This window comes from Xenopus laevis, chromosome 7S, assembly GCF_017654675.1.
Source record: "Xenopus laevis strain J_2021 chromosome 7S, Xenopus_laevis_v10.1, whole genome shotgun sequence".
In the NCBI taxonomy this organism is placed as follows: domain Eukaryota; kingdom Metazoa; phylum Chordata; class Amphibia; order Anura; family Pipidae; genus Xenopus; species Xenopus laevis.
This window is the reverse complement of record NC_054384.1, coordinates 59,089,027-59,103,317: the sequence shown is the minus strand read 5'-3', so window position 1 is coordinate 59,103,317 and position 14,291 is coordinate 59,089,027. Positions and strand designations below refer to the sequence as shown.

The 14,291-nt window shown below is 38.6% G+C and overlaps 1 protein-coding gene across 3 annotated transcripts in view; it reads right to left on the bottom strand.

The window, feature by feature from the left end:
• LOC108697229 (kin of IRRE-like protein 3) overlaps positions 1 to 14,291 on the bottom strand; it is an 872,472-nt gene that overhangs the window by 125,484 nt on the left and 732,697 nt on the right. For all 3 annotated transcript variants that reach the window (XM_041571296.1, XM_041571297.1, XM_041571298.1), the window contains exon 7: positions 253 to 358. In XM_041571296.1, the coding sequence (XP_041427230.1) occupies positions 253 to 358 (106 nt within the window). The remainder of the gene's footprint in view (positions 1 to 252; positions 359 to 14,291) is intronic.

Sequence of the window (14,291 nt, the reverse complement as noted above, 5' to 3'; positions counted from 1 at the left end):
TTAATAGTCCAGAGAAAGCACTCACGGCCATGACCATCAGCTGTGTATCAAAATATATTGATTCGTGCAATGGTCCCTCCTTGAAAAAGGAGGGACCATTGAACATTTGTATGTGGTTCTTCATTCCTTTTAAGTAAAAATTATCAGAATTTGCAGAAAACATACTTGGAATAAAATGTGTAGTATTTAATAACATATATAATTTTTCCAAGATATAAACCCATTTAATAGGCAGGAAAAGTTAATGCTTACCGATACTGAGTGACTGCAGGATTTGCCTTAGCTGCACATTGGAACTTTACCACATTATCCTCCAGGACAGGTTGTGGCTCTACTGTAAGATTGACCAAAGGTGGATCTGGAAGCACAACACACATAATAAAAGCTATATTTTATAAAAAGATATTTCAGCTTTGTTTAACACATGTCCTTAGGGCTAATCAGAGCAACAGTATTCTTAGTAGCTTGGTAGACGATAACCTAAATATATTATCTATATTATCTACTAGGAATTTTTCTATTATTTTTGGTCATGCAGTTGCTTTTTTTCTGGCAGAGTGTGACTTTCTAGTTAGGTTCCAAGCAAAGGCATTCCTGGTAAAGTTTCATTCAATCCAGTATTTCAAAATCCATTTCTGTGTCCCAATAGAATCCCTTGAGATTGTATCTGACCTGCTAGTAGATTGCCCTTGTCAAAATAATTATCCAATTACTGTGTATGTGTTGCTAGATGCCTCAAAATATTCCTAATTAAATTCAGAGTTTACCATTTTCAAATACTTCTATTAATGGCAATTGTATCTGTATTACAGCCCTGCTACCTGGACATTAGAGGCCATGGGGACAAAGCTAGACTAAACAGGAACTTTTTATTATTATTATTTCTTATAATACTATTATTAGTATGGACATCAGCAAAATTATCAGCAAGTTGGCCTAAGCACTGGATAGTACATTTCCACCAAAAAACTGGTGAGAACCTTAAAAGCTAAGAGGTTGTCTTGTTTTACCAATATTTATAAACATTTCATATGAATTAGAGCCTCATGGGGCCCCCTATGCCCCCTCTGCAGCCGCAGGGTCTGCTTCCTCTATAGTTACGTCCCTGGTCCTTTTGTATCTACTAGCCCACAGACAATATGGCACCCTAGACATTTTGGGGAGAGGCCTCAATGTCCCTTCACACAACTGGGACCTTCAGCAGCTTCAAGTCCTTATTGTATCACATAATGTCTAACATTATACCTAGAGCACCTTATCTCCCTCACTCAAAAAAACTAAGAAAAATAGTGCTACTTTCTCCTTTTATTAATTGCCCTTGATGTGAAAGTGCCCACTTGAGAGGAGTTAATCATCTATCCATTAAGGTGCAATAACTCCCAACAGAGGTGAAAATAGGAAAATACAAATACAGTGAATAACAGCAACAAAAGAACTACATAAAATATATAAAATGATAAACATGCAGAAAAGTGATAACCTTCCTTACAGTCTTTTCTAGATTACCCTGTCAAAACTGTCACCTATATTCAGTTTAAATAGCAGCCAGAAGGAGAAGGGTTAAATATAATTATTTTCCAACGTGTGTGCTCCCGTTCCAGATGCTGTTCATAGTTGTTAATAGCATTTTTAATTGCTTTTCCGCGTAAGCAATTCAGAGTGAGCAAAATCTTTATTCCAAATCTCATTTAAATGTCTTCTGATAGCTGTTGTGTCTTTCATCCATCCAAGTAGTATCTCCCGAAAAGAAGATGCTATTTAATGCCAGACAATTCCTATGCTATCAGTTATTAGTGAAACACAGAGAGCTATAAATACCATTGTTCCATATAGGGTTTGAGAAAGGGCGAGAAAATGAGAATTACTTTTTCAGCTACTACTTCACTGTCTAGAGGAATCTGTAAAATATTCAGACCAAGATATGAGCTTATGTCTTGTCAATCTGTCTGCTAATACAGTAGGTCACTGGTCACCCTGTAGAGAGAGTGACAGAGTTAATTGAATATAGGTCCGTTTTTTGTGTCACTGTGTGCACCTATGGTGTGAGGGACAATGTTAATAGTCCACTGATCCAGTCAGGTCTGTGCTACTGTATCACCCTGTGGTGAAAAGGACAGACTTAATGGGTCCTGAGCTATTCTTTCCCATTGCTGCTCTGTTGTTCTGATGAGCGAAAAAGGCAAACATTCCTGCACAAACAGCAAACCTTGGTTGGCCAAGGATAAAATATCTTGAATGTATATAGCTCTGTACATTTATGATTAAGTAAGATAAACGAAGGGGACTTGCAACCATAGGTTTTCTATTTTCTTTTCAATTTTAATTAAAGCCTATTTAAAATAAACTTTTTAACTCTTTCATCTTGAAATCATATCCTTTCCATGTGTTCTAAAAATGGAAATAAACATAATTTTTAAGTATGCTTTTTTAGCAGCAGCATTGCCTGACTTGATGAAAATCTCCATTGCTAGGAAAAGCTCACCTTGGTGTATTACTCAAGGAATCTATTTATTAAAAAGTCTGACTACTTGAGTTCCTATACTGGCAGCATGATGAAGCCTCGGACAGCTCTACTAACTATTTTGATCCTACCTTTCACTCCTAGCATGAACTACTACAAAACCATCCTAGCACTTACTTCACCTTGTGGAACCTACCTCTGTTCCAGGCTCTATGGAACATTCCACATCTCCTCCAGCAAGTGGGGGAAACAAAAGTGAGCAATCACATGTGCTTCTATTTTTATAGCCAAGGGGGAACCTGACCCCTCCAACTGCTTGCTCCCTCCTCCCAACTACAATAAAAGACCAAAACCTAGCTGGCCAAGAACTTTCTTAGGAAACTAACAAGCTACATAAATAGTGTAGAACCTTGTTTTCCTAGTTTGCCCAAAGTAAGCATTTTAAGAATTTCATATTAAAAAGAAAAACATCTTACTTTCTTAAAATGTATTAATGTCTTGAAAGCCTAAATATGGTAGTTCTTCTTGCAGTAAGGGCTCATGCATATCTAAATTTACATGCATTTGTGCAGAATAGTAATACTCTAAGAAAGGATGTGTTGTGACTTCTACATTCTCACAAAGTTGTAAATGGCAATATTGGTTAAGATGGGATAGACTTAGTTCCATCACCATTTCCCTAATATTTACTAAACCATCTTTCCTCCTGCATATACTGTAATTTAAACATTTTCCTTTTCCTGCCAAACAATTTTGCATATTCTTCCAAAACACTTTTGGATCCCTGGCTCCTTATCCTGACTTTAAGAACATCAAATCTCACTGTATCAACAGTGTTTCCCCCCAAGGTAAAGTATGAATGTATTTATCAGCACAATTAAAGAAAAAAGAATCACACATATCTTAATTTCTCTGTCTATGTTGGTCTTGTAAGTTTGGGAGAGATGATCTACTCACTATGCTACTAGAATGTGTCATTAGTGTTGTTATACTGTATTTCACAGTTATATAAAATGTTTAAATGTGATGGGTCAGGCAAGCAACAAGCATACAACAATGGCTATAAAAAAGGAAAATATAAGTCGTGTAATAGAAATGTATCATTTACCATTACCTTTAGTCATTAGAGTTTTTTTCGATAGTGTAAAACCCCTGATTATGTGAACTATGAATAAGGGATAAGTGTATGAAAGACTTTTATAATGAAGGGATAGCTTAGCATTAGAGTAATTTTAAAGGGATTTAGTGGGATAATTTTGAGGTTATAAATTTGATTGGTTTGTAGGGGCAAGATTATTTCAAATTATTTGTATAAACAGCAATCTTGGAGTAATAAAAGTTTAGAAAAGAACTGGCTGTTACAAAATATCTTTTTTTTATTAAGTTTAAATTCCCTTCAAAGATGTCTGCCATATTTCACAAGGATTATTACTTGTATTTGTATACTATGTAATTGAAAACCCTTTAAATGCTAACTTTTCTCTCACTGGTTGGCAATAGCCTATAACCTGCTATACCGTATAAGTCATCTATCAGTTTCTTCTTCCCAATGCACCTTTATGTAACTCTGTAAATGTAAGTATAGCGAGGAAGGACAGTAATACTGTGAAATAATTACTGTAATAATTTCATATTGAGGAAATAAAACATGTAAAGAATTAATTGTTATGAAGTAATATTAATATACTCCAATAGGATTTATTTGGAGGTCAGTCTATACATTTACCATTTTGTATACACCCAGATTGTGAGCACAGTTATTATTTTTCTGTGTTTTATCAATGTTAAAATTTTGCATTAGGTAATTTACAAGCCTAAATAATTATTATCTGCCTTCTTAATGCATTTAATTTACAAAACATTGTGTTGAAGTGGGAGCACTTAGAAATGAAGGCTCCACCCAGTTAAAATGTAGAGCGCAGTCTCCTATAAGCAGACCCCAGTTACCCACTATTAACTGCTCTCTAGATTGTGTATCTCTAATAGATTTGTGTTGAATGGTCAGTGAAAATAAACCCTCCATTGCCAAGCTGCAGTATTGGTTATGCTTTGAGACAAAGAGCAGCTGATTATACAGGTGGTTACTCGGTGAATTGTTATTATGTTTAACCACCTAATATGAACTTTTACTCTCATTTTCAGGCTTTGCCATGTTTTATACATAAACATGAAAACCTAGATATGTAGTGATTGGCAAAAATGGCCCGTTATGCTTCGTTATGCTTCTCCATTTGTAAAAAAGTCAGCAACATTTCAACAAAATGTATTAGAGTCAATAGAATGACAAAATTACATTGAAATGAAGATGTTTTAGCTTGAAATAGAACACATGGCAAAACTTTGGTGTGGATGAATTGAAATTTTTGCAATTGGCAAAATTGTGCTTAACTGGAGTGGGTGCTTGGCACTAAAATATTCTTTAACCTTTTAAGTGCCAGCAGAATTTCACATTTTGGTTACGCGAAATGCCAGCCGTTTTTGAAACATTTTGTGCTCTCTCACTTTAGGGGCATTTTCTGAGGGGAAACCTATAGTTTACCTAGGAAAACTATACATTGTTTTTTTCGGTAGAAACTGAGCTTTCTAAATCTGCCTGAGTTTTCATGTATTTCCACCTGTGCAAAAAAATTTATAGTGCTAAATACCAAAAAAAAAAGAAAAATTACCATTTTTCATCGTATATCAATTTATACCAGAAAAATATTTCATTTTACGGAGGAAAATCCAACTGATTTGGAAAGCCTTATGTCTCTCGAACGTGCCAATACCAGATATGTATAGTTTTAGGGAGATTTAGGACTTCTGTACCTCAAAAACTCCCGGCAGTATATTAACGAATTTTGAAAGCACTAAGGCAGAAAATGGCATGCTTTAGATTCCAAGGCAAAAAATCCTGAAACCGTAGGTTTACCCCAGAAAACCATACATTTTTGAAAAGTACACATTCTGCCGATTACAAAATGGGTAACTATGTCTCTCTACTCCCAACTACCAAACATAAAAGCTTGTCTGAACATAGCGGTTTTTCATAAAAAAATTCAAAATTCTGAAAAATCATTTCAAAGGTTTTATTTTGCTGCTCCGCATATCCCAAACTATATTAGGTACCAAGAAAAAGCACCTGAAATATGATTGCCAGGGGTCCACTGAACAGTTTGATACCCATTATGCATAGGTTTACCAAAGTATCTGGCATTTAGAGACACCAATATGAAGTTAGCACATCCAAATTGTTCAGGACTTTACTTCAGCTACTGAGAAATCAACACATTGACTGCATTTTTTGTGGGGTAAAAACACAGAAATATATGTTTACCCCCCAAAACCCATATATTTTTGGAAAGTACACATTCTACTGAAGCTAAAATGGGTACCCATGCCTTTCTGCTCCAAACTACTGAGTCGCAAGGCTTTCCCAAAATTGTCGGTTTTGGTGAAATATCTGAAAATTGCCTCAAACCTTCAGCTTCCCAGCACCATATCGCCCATGTATCATTACGTACTAAGAAAAAGCACCCTAAATATGATTGCCAGGGTTCCTCTGAACATTTTGGTAGTCATTGTTCATAAGTTTACCAAAGTATCTGGCATTTAGAGGCCCCAAAATGAAGTTAGCGCATACAAACAGTCCCATGGGTAACTTCAGCAAATGAAAGATCAACACATTGACTGCATTTTTGTGGGGTAAAAACACAGAAATATATGTTTACCCCCCAAAACCCATATATTTTTGGAAAGTACACATTCTACCGAATCTAAAATGGGTACCCATGCCTTTCTGCTCCAAACTACTGAGTCGCAAGGCTTTCCCACAATTGTCGGTTTTGGTGAAATATCTGAAAATTGCCTCAAAGCTTCAACTTCTCAGCACCATATCACCCATGTATCGTAACGCACCAAGAAAAAGCACCCTAAATATGATTGCCAGGGTTCCTCCAAACAGTTTGGTGGCCATTGTTCATAGGTTTACCAAAGTATCTGGCATTTAGAGGCCCCAAAATGAAGTTAGTGCATACAAATAGTCCTGTGGGTAACTTCAGCTAATGAAAAATCAACACATTGACTGCATTTTTGTGGGGTAAAAACACAGAAATATATGTTTACCCCCCAAACCCATATATTTTTGGAAAGTACACATTCTACTGAATCTAAAATGGGTACCCATGCCTTTCTGCTCCAAACTACTGAGTCGCAAGGCTTTCCCAAAGTTGTCGGTTTTGGTGAAATATCTGAAAATTGCCTCAAAGCTTCAACTTCCCAGCAATATATCACCCATGTGTCATTACGTACTAAGAAAAAGCACCCTAAATATGATTGCCAGGGTTCCTCCGAACAGTTTGGTGGCCATTGTTCATAGGTTTACCAAAGTAACTGGCATTTAGGGGCCCCAAAATGAAGTTAGTTCATACAAATAGTCCTGTGGGTAACTTCAGCTAATGAAAGAGCAACACATTGACTGCATTTTTGTGGGGTAAAAACACAGAAATATATGTTTACCCCCCAAACCCATACATTTTTGGAAAATACACATTCTACAGAATCTAAAATGGGTACCCATGCCTTATTGCTCCAAACTACTGAGTCGCAAGGCTTTCCCAAAATTGTCGGTTTTGGTGAAATATCTGAAAATTGCCTCAAAGCTTCAACTTCCCAGCACCATATCACCCATGTGTCATTACGTACTAAGAAAAAGCACCCTAAATATTATTGCCAGGGTTCCTCTGAACATTTTGGTGGCCATTGTTCATAAGTTTACCAAAGTATCTGGCATTTAGAGGCCCCAAAATGAAGTTAGTGCATACAAATAGTCCTGTGGGTAACTTCAGCTAATGAAAAATCAACACATTGACTGCATTTTTGTGGGGTAAAAACACAGAAATATATGTTTACCCCCCAAACCCATATATTTTTGGAAAGTACACATTCTACTGAATCTAAAATGGGTACCCATGCCTTTCTGCTCCAAACTACTGAGTCGCAAGGCTTTCCCAAAGTTGTCGGTTTTGGTGAAATATCTGAAAATTGCCTCAAAGCTTCAACTTCCCAGCAATATATGACCCATGTGTCATTATGTACTAAGAAAAAGCACCCTAAATATGATTGCCAGGGTTCCTCCAAACAGTTTGGTGGCCATTGTTCATAGGTTTACCAAAGTATCTGGCATTTAGAGGCCCCAAAATGAAGTTAGCGCATACAAATAGTCTTGTGGGTAACTTCATCTAATGAAAAATCAACACATTGACTGCATTTTTGTGGGGTAAAAACACAGAAATATATGTTTACCCCCCAAAACCATATATTTTTGGAAAGTACACATTCTACTGAATCTAAAATGGGTACCCATGCCTTTCTGCTCCAAACTACTGAGTTGCAAAGCTTTCCCAAAGTTGTCGGTTTTGGTGAAATATCTGAAAATTGCCTCAAAGCTTCAACTTCCCAGCACCATATCACCCATGTGTCATTACATACTAAGAAAAAGCACCCTAAATATGATTGCCAGGGTTCCTCTGAACATTTTGGTGGCCATTGTTCATAAGTTTACCAAAGTATCTGGCATTTAGAGGCCCCAAAATGAAGTTAGCGCATACAAACAGTCCCGTGGGTAACTTCAGCTAATGAAAAATCAACACATTGACTGCATTTTTGTGGGGTAAAAACACAGAAATATATGTTTACCCCCCAAAACCCATATATTTTTGGAAAGTACACATTCTACCGAATCTAAAATGGGTACCCATGCCTTTCTGCTCCAAACTACTGAGTCGCAAGGCTTTCCCACATTTGTCGGTTTTGGTGAAATATCTGAAAATTGCCTCAAAGCTTCAACTTCTCAGCACCATATCACCCATGTATCGTTATGCACCAAGAAAAAGCACCCTAAATATGATTGCCAGGGTTCCTCCGAACAGTTTGGTGGCCATTGTTCATAGGTTTACCAAAGTAACTGGCATTTAGGGGCCCCAAAATGAAGTTAGTTCATACAAATAGTCCTGTGGGTAACTTCAGCTAATGAAAGAGCAACACATTGACTGCATTTTTGTGGGGTAAAAACACAGAAATATATGTTTACCCCCCAAACCCATACATTTTTGGAAAATACACATTCTACAGAATCTAAAATGGGTACCCATGCCTTATTGCTCCAAACTACTGAGTCGCAAGGCTTTCCCAAAATTGTCGGTTTTGGTGAAATATCTGAAAATTGCCTCAAAGCTTCAACTTCCCAGCACCATATCACCCATGTGTCATTACGTACTAAGAAAAAGCACCCTAAATATTATTGCCAGGGTTCCTCTGAACATTTTGGTGGCCATTGTTCATAAGTTTACCAAAGTATCTGGCATTTAGAGGCCCCAAAATGAAGTTAGCGCATACAAACAGTCCCGTGGGTAACTTCAGCTAATGAAAAATCAACACATTGACTGAATTTTTGTGGGGTAAAAACACAGAAATATACGTTTACCCCCCAAAACCCATATATTTTTGGAAAGTACACATTCTACAGAATCTAAAATGGGTACCCATGCTTTTCTGCTCCAAACTACTGAGTCGCAAGGCTTTCCCACAATTGTCGGTTTTGGTGAATTATCTGAAAATTGCCTCAAAGCTTCAACTTCCCAGCACCATATCACCCATGTGTCATTACGTACTAAGAAAAAGCACCCTAAATATGATTGCCAGGGTTCCTCTGAACATTTTGGTGGCCATTGTTCATAAGTTTACCAAAGTATCTGGCATTTAGAGGCCCCAAAATGAAGTTAGCGCATACAAACAGTCCCGTGGGTAACTTCAGCTAATGAAAAATCAACACATTGACTGCATTTTTGTGGGTTAAAAACACAGAAATATATGTTTACCCCCCCAAAACCCATATATTTTGGAAAGTACACATTCTACCGAATCTAAAATGGGTACCCATGCCTTTCTGCTCCAAACTACTGAGTCGCAAGGCTTTCCCACAATTGTCGGTTTTGGTGAAATATCTGAAAATTGCCTCAAAGCTTCAACTTCCCAGCACCATATCACCCATGTGTCATTACGTACTAAGAAAAAGCACCCTAAATATGATTGCCAGGGTTCCTCTGAACATTTTGGTGGCCATTGTTCATAAGTTTACCAAAGTATCTGGCATTTAGAGGCCCCAAAATGAAGTTAGCGCATACAAACAGTCCCGTGGGTAACTTCAGCTAATGAAAAATCAACACATTGACTGCATTTTTGTGGGGTAAAAACACAGAAATATATGTTTACCCCCCAACCCCATATATTTTTGGAAAGTACATATTCTACAGAATCTAAAATGGGTACCCATGCCTTTCTGCTCCAAACTACTGAGTCGCAAGGCTTTGCCAAATTTGGCGGTTTGGGTGAAATATCTGGAAATTGCCTCAAAGCTTCAACTTTCCAGCATCGTATTGTCCATGTATCATTACCAGCACAAAGCATCCTAAAAATAAACATAGGGGTCTACTAAACAGTTTGATGCCCAATGTGCATAGATATACCAAACTATGTGGCGCACAGAGACCCCCAAATGACAACATGTATAGACATTTTCACCGCTGACGCACTGGCTGCTGCAATATAACCACCCGGTGTGTGTATTATGCGACATTAGACCACCTAACAGTACAGAGACCCCAGAAAACCATAAATTTTCAGAAAGTACACATTCGGACGAATCCAATATGGGTAAATAAGTGTTTCTACTGCAAACTGCCAAACTGCAAAGCAATGCTGAACATAACGGTTTTTATCAAATTTCTGAAAATTGTCACAAAGCTTGAATTTTACCCCATTATATGCCCCACATTTCGTAACTTATCAGCATAAAACATCCTAAATATGAACGCCAGGGGTCTACTGAACACTTTGATGCCCAATATGCATAGATATACCAAACTATGTGGCGCACAGAGACCCCCAAATGACAATAGTGTATATACATTTTCACGGCTGACGCGCGCTGGCTGCTGCAATATAAGCACCTGGTGTGTGTAATATGCGACATTAGACCCCCCCTAACAGTACAGAGACCCCAGAAAACCATATATTTTCAGAAAGTACACATTCTGACGGATCCAATATGGGTAAATATGTGTTCCTACTGCAAACTGCCAAACTGCAAAGCAATGCTGAACGTAACGGTTTTTATAAAATTTCTGAAAATCGTCACAAAGCTTAAATTTTACCCCATTATATGCCCCACATTTCGTAACTTATCAGCATAAAACATCCTAAATATGAACGCCAGGGGTCTACTGAACACTTTGATGCCCAATATGCATAGATATACCAAACTATGTGGCGCACAGAGACCCCCAAATGACAATAGTGTATATACATTTTCACGGCTGACGCGCGCTGGCTGCTGCAATATAAGCACCTGGTGTGTGTAATATGCGACATTAGACCCCCCTAACAGTACAGAGACCCCAGAAAACCATATATTTTCAGAAAGTACACATTCTGACGAATCCAATATGGGTAAATATGTGTTTCTACTGCAAACTGCCAAACTGCAAAGCAATGCTGAACATAACGGTTTTTATCAAATTTCTGAAAATTGGCAGAAAGCTTGACTTTTACCCCATTATATGCCCCACATTTCGTAACTTATCAGCATAAAACATCCTAAATATGAACGCCAGGGGTCTACTGAACACTTTGATGCCCAATATGCATAGATATACCAAACTATGTAGCGCACAGAGACCCCCAAATGACAATAGTGTATATAAATTTTCACAGCTGACGCGCTGGCTGCTGCAATATAAGCACCTGGTGTGTGTATTATGCGACATTAGACCCCCCTAACAGTACAGAGACCCCAGAAAACCCTATATTTTCAGAAAGTACACATTCTGACGAATCCAATATGAGTAAATAAGTGTTTCTACTGCAAACTGCCAAACTGCAAAGCAATGCTGAACATAACGGTTTTTATCAAATTTCTGAAAATCGTCACAAAGCTTGAATTCTACCCCATTATATGCCACACATTTTGTAACTTATCAGCATAAAACATCCTAAATTTGAACGCCAGGGGTCTACTGAACACTTTGATGCCCAGTATGCATAGATATATCAAACTATGTGGCGCACAGAGACCCCCAAATGACAATAGTGTATATACATTTTCAAGGCTGACGCGCTGGCTGCTGCAATATGAGCACCTGGTGTGTGTATTATGCGACATTAGACCCCCCTAACAGTACAGAGACCCCAGAAAACCATATATTTTCAGAAAGTACACATTCTGACGAATCCAATATGGGTAAATAAGTGTTTCTACTGCAAACTGCCAAACTGAAAATCAATGCTGAACGTAACGGGTTTTATCAAATTTCTGAAAATCGTCACAAAGCTTGAATTCTACCCCATTATATGCCACACATTTCGTAACTTATCAGCATAAAACATCCTAAATTTGAACGCCAGGGGTCTACTGAACACTTTGATGCCCAGTATGCATAGATATATCAAACTATGTGGCGCACAGAGACCCCCAAATGACAATAGTGTATATACATTTTCAAGGCTGACGCGCTGGCTGCTGCAATATAAGCACCTGGTGTGTGTATTATGCGACATTAGACCCCCCTAACAGTACAGAGACCCCAGAAAACCATATATTTTCAGAAAGTACACATTCTGACGAATCCAATATGGGTAAATATGTGTTTCTACTGCAAACTGCCAAACTGCAAAGCAATGCTGAACATAACGGTTTTTATCAAATTTCTGAAAATCGTCAGAAAGATTGAATTTTACCCCATTATATGCCCCACATTTCGTAATGTATCAGCATAAAACATCCTAAATATGAACGCCAAGGGTCTACTGAACACTTTGATGCCCAATATGCATAGATATACCAAACTATGTGGCGCACAGAGACCACCAAATGACAATAGTGTATATACATTTTCACGGCTGACGCGCTGGCTGCTGCAATATAAGCACCTGGTGTGTGTATTATGCGACATTAGACCCCCCTAACAGTACAGAGACCCCAGAAAACCATATATTTTCAGAAAGTACACATTCTGACTAATCCAATATGGGTAAATATGTGTTTCTACTGCAAACTGCCAAACTGCAAAGCAATGCTGAACATAACGGTTTTTATCAAATTTCTGAAAATTGGCAGAAAGCTTGACTTTTACCCCATTATATGCCCCACATTTCGTAACGTATCAGCATAAAACATCCTAAATATGAACACCTGGTGTCTACTGAACACTTTGATGCCCAATATGCATAGATATACCAAACTATGTGGTGCACAGAGACCCCCAAATGGATATATAGTATATAAAATTTACAAGGCAAAACAAAATAAGGCAGTAAAGAGTGAAATGCAAAAAAATCCAATAAAACCACAAAAATCAATGTTTTTTTTTCCAGACTAGTGTTATCGGCCGTCAGAATCACAGTTTGAATATTTTAGCTGGGCCAAACAGGTTCTACGGCTAGAAACAAGTGAACACAACATATGCAGAGCTGAAAATGCAATAAAATGGCTAAAAATTCAATAAAATGGCTAAAAATGCACCAAAATACCCAAAATTGCAATATAATCACCGAAATAACATACAAAAGGTATTGCACAGTACGGTTAGCGAATACGCTATTCGTAATGGCAATAAAACATTTTTTTCAGCCAAAAAAAGAGACGATGCGATAAGAAAAAAAAAAAAAAGCCACAATGCCATGTATGTGCGTGTGCGTGTGTACAAATGGTAAATTACATGTTATGTGTGCGTGTGTGCGTGTGCACATGTGTGTAAGTGCAGTGAGTGTAAGTGACCCCCCCAATCCCCAAAAATGTATGTGTAAGTGTGTGTAAGTGTGAATCTAAGTGTGTATTACTGTAATAAGTGTGTGTTGGTGTGTTTGTGTGTGTAATTGTTGCACTAACCTGAAAAAATCACTGAAGACTGTTGCAGGCGATCAGGAAGAGCCCCTGGAAGACATCTGCCTCGTGGTTCCTGTCTGTGTGCTGTGGGGGCGGAGATCGACGATCCGGTGCAGGCTGCAGCAGCAGGACACGTAAGTAACACGTGCCTGCTGCTGTTTTTGGGCCCCTGGGCGATCGCGCCCCAGGGGCCACTCGATCCCCTGCTCTGCTCGTTGCCTAGGGGCAGGGGATCGAGCAGTAGGGATGTAGCGAACCGCCGAGTATGTGTTCGCGAACGCCGTTCGCGAACACCGGCAAAAAATGCGAACAGTTCGCGAACTGTTCGCGAACTTCGAACATCCGAAAATCGTTCGATTCGAACGATCGTAGGATTTTTAATCGTTCGATCGAACGATTTTCGTTCGAATCGAACGAAAATCGTTCGATTTTAGCGATCGAATGGTCGAATGGTCGAACGATTTTGACGCGAACGCCTATTGGCGAACGTCGCGCGACGTTCGCGAACTTGCGGCGGACGCGAACAGCCGATGTTCGCGCGAACAAGTTCGCCGCAGAACAGTTCGCTACATCCCTATCGAGCAGGAACGGAGCGAGCGGCTCTAACAGCCGCTCCTCCGCTTTTGAACCCGGAAGTGCTGCAGAACGTAGAATCTACGTTCTGTGGCATTTCAAGTACCTTTGCCACAGAACGTAGATTCTACGATCTGTGGCATTTAAAGGGTTAATTAAAGACATCTTGGCAGCATCTGGGCAACTTATCAGCTATAGGAAATAAGAGGGGCCATTTATGACCATAAGCACCCGCACTTTGCCCCACAGTGAGTTGCTCATAAACGGGGGAATGTAATAAAAATCGCTAACGGAAAAACTATTCGCAATGCGAAAAGTTATGCCTTTGCGCGAACA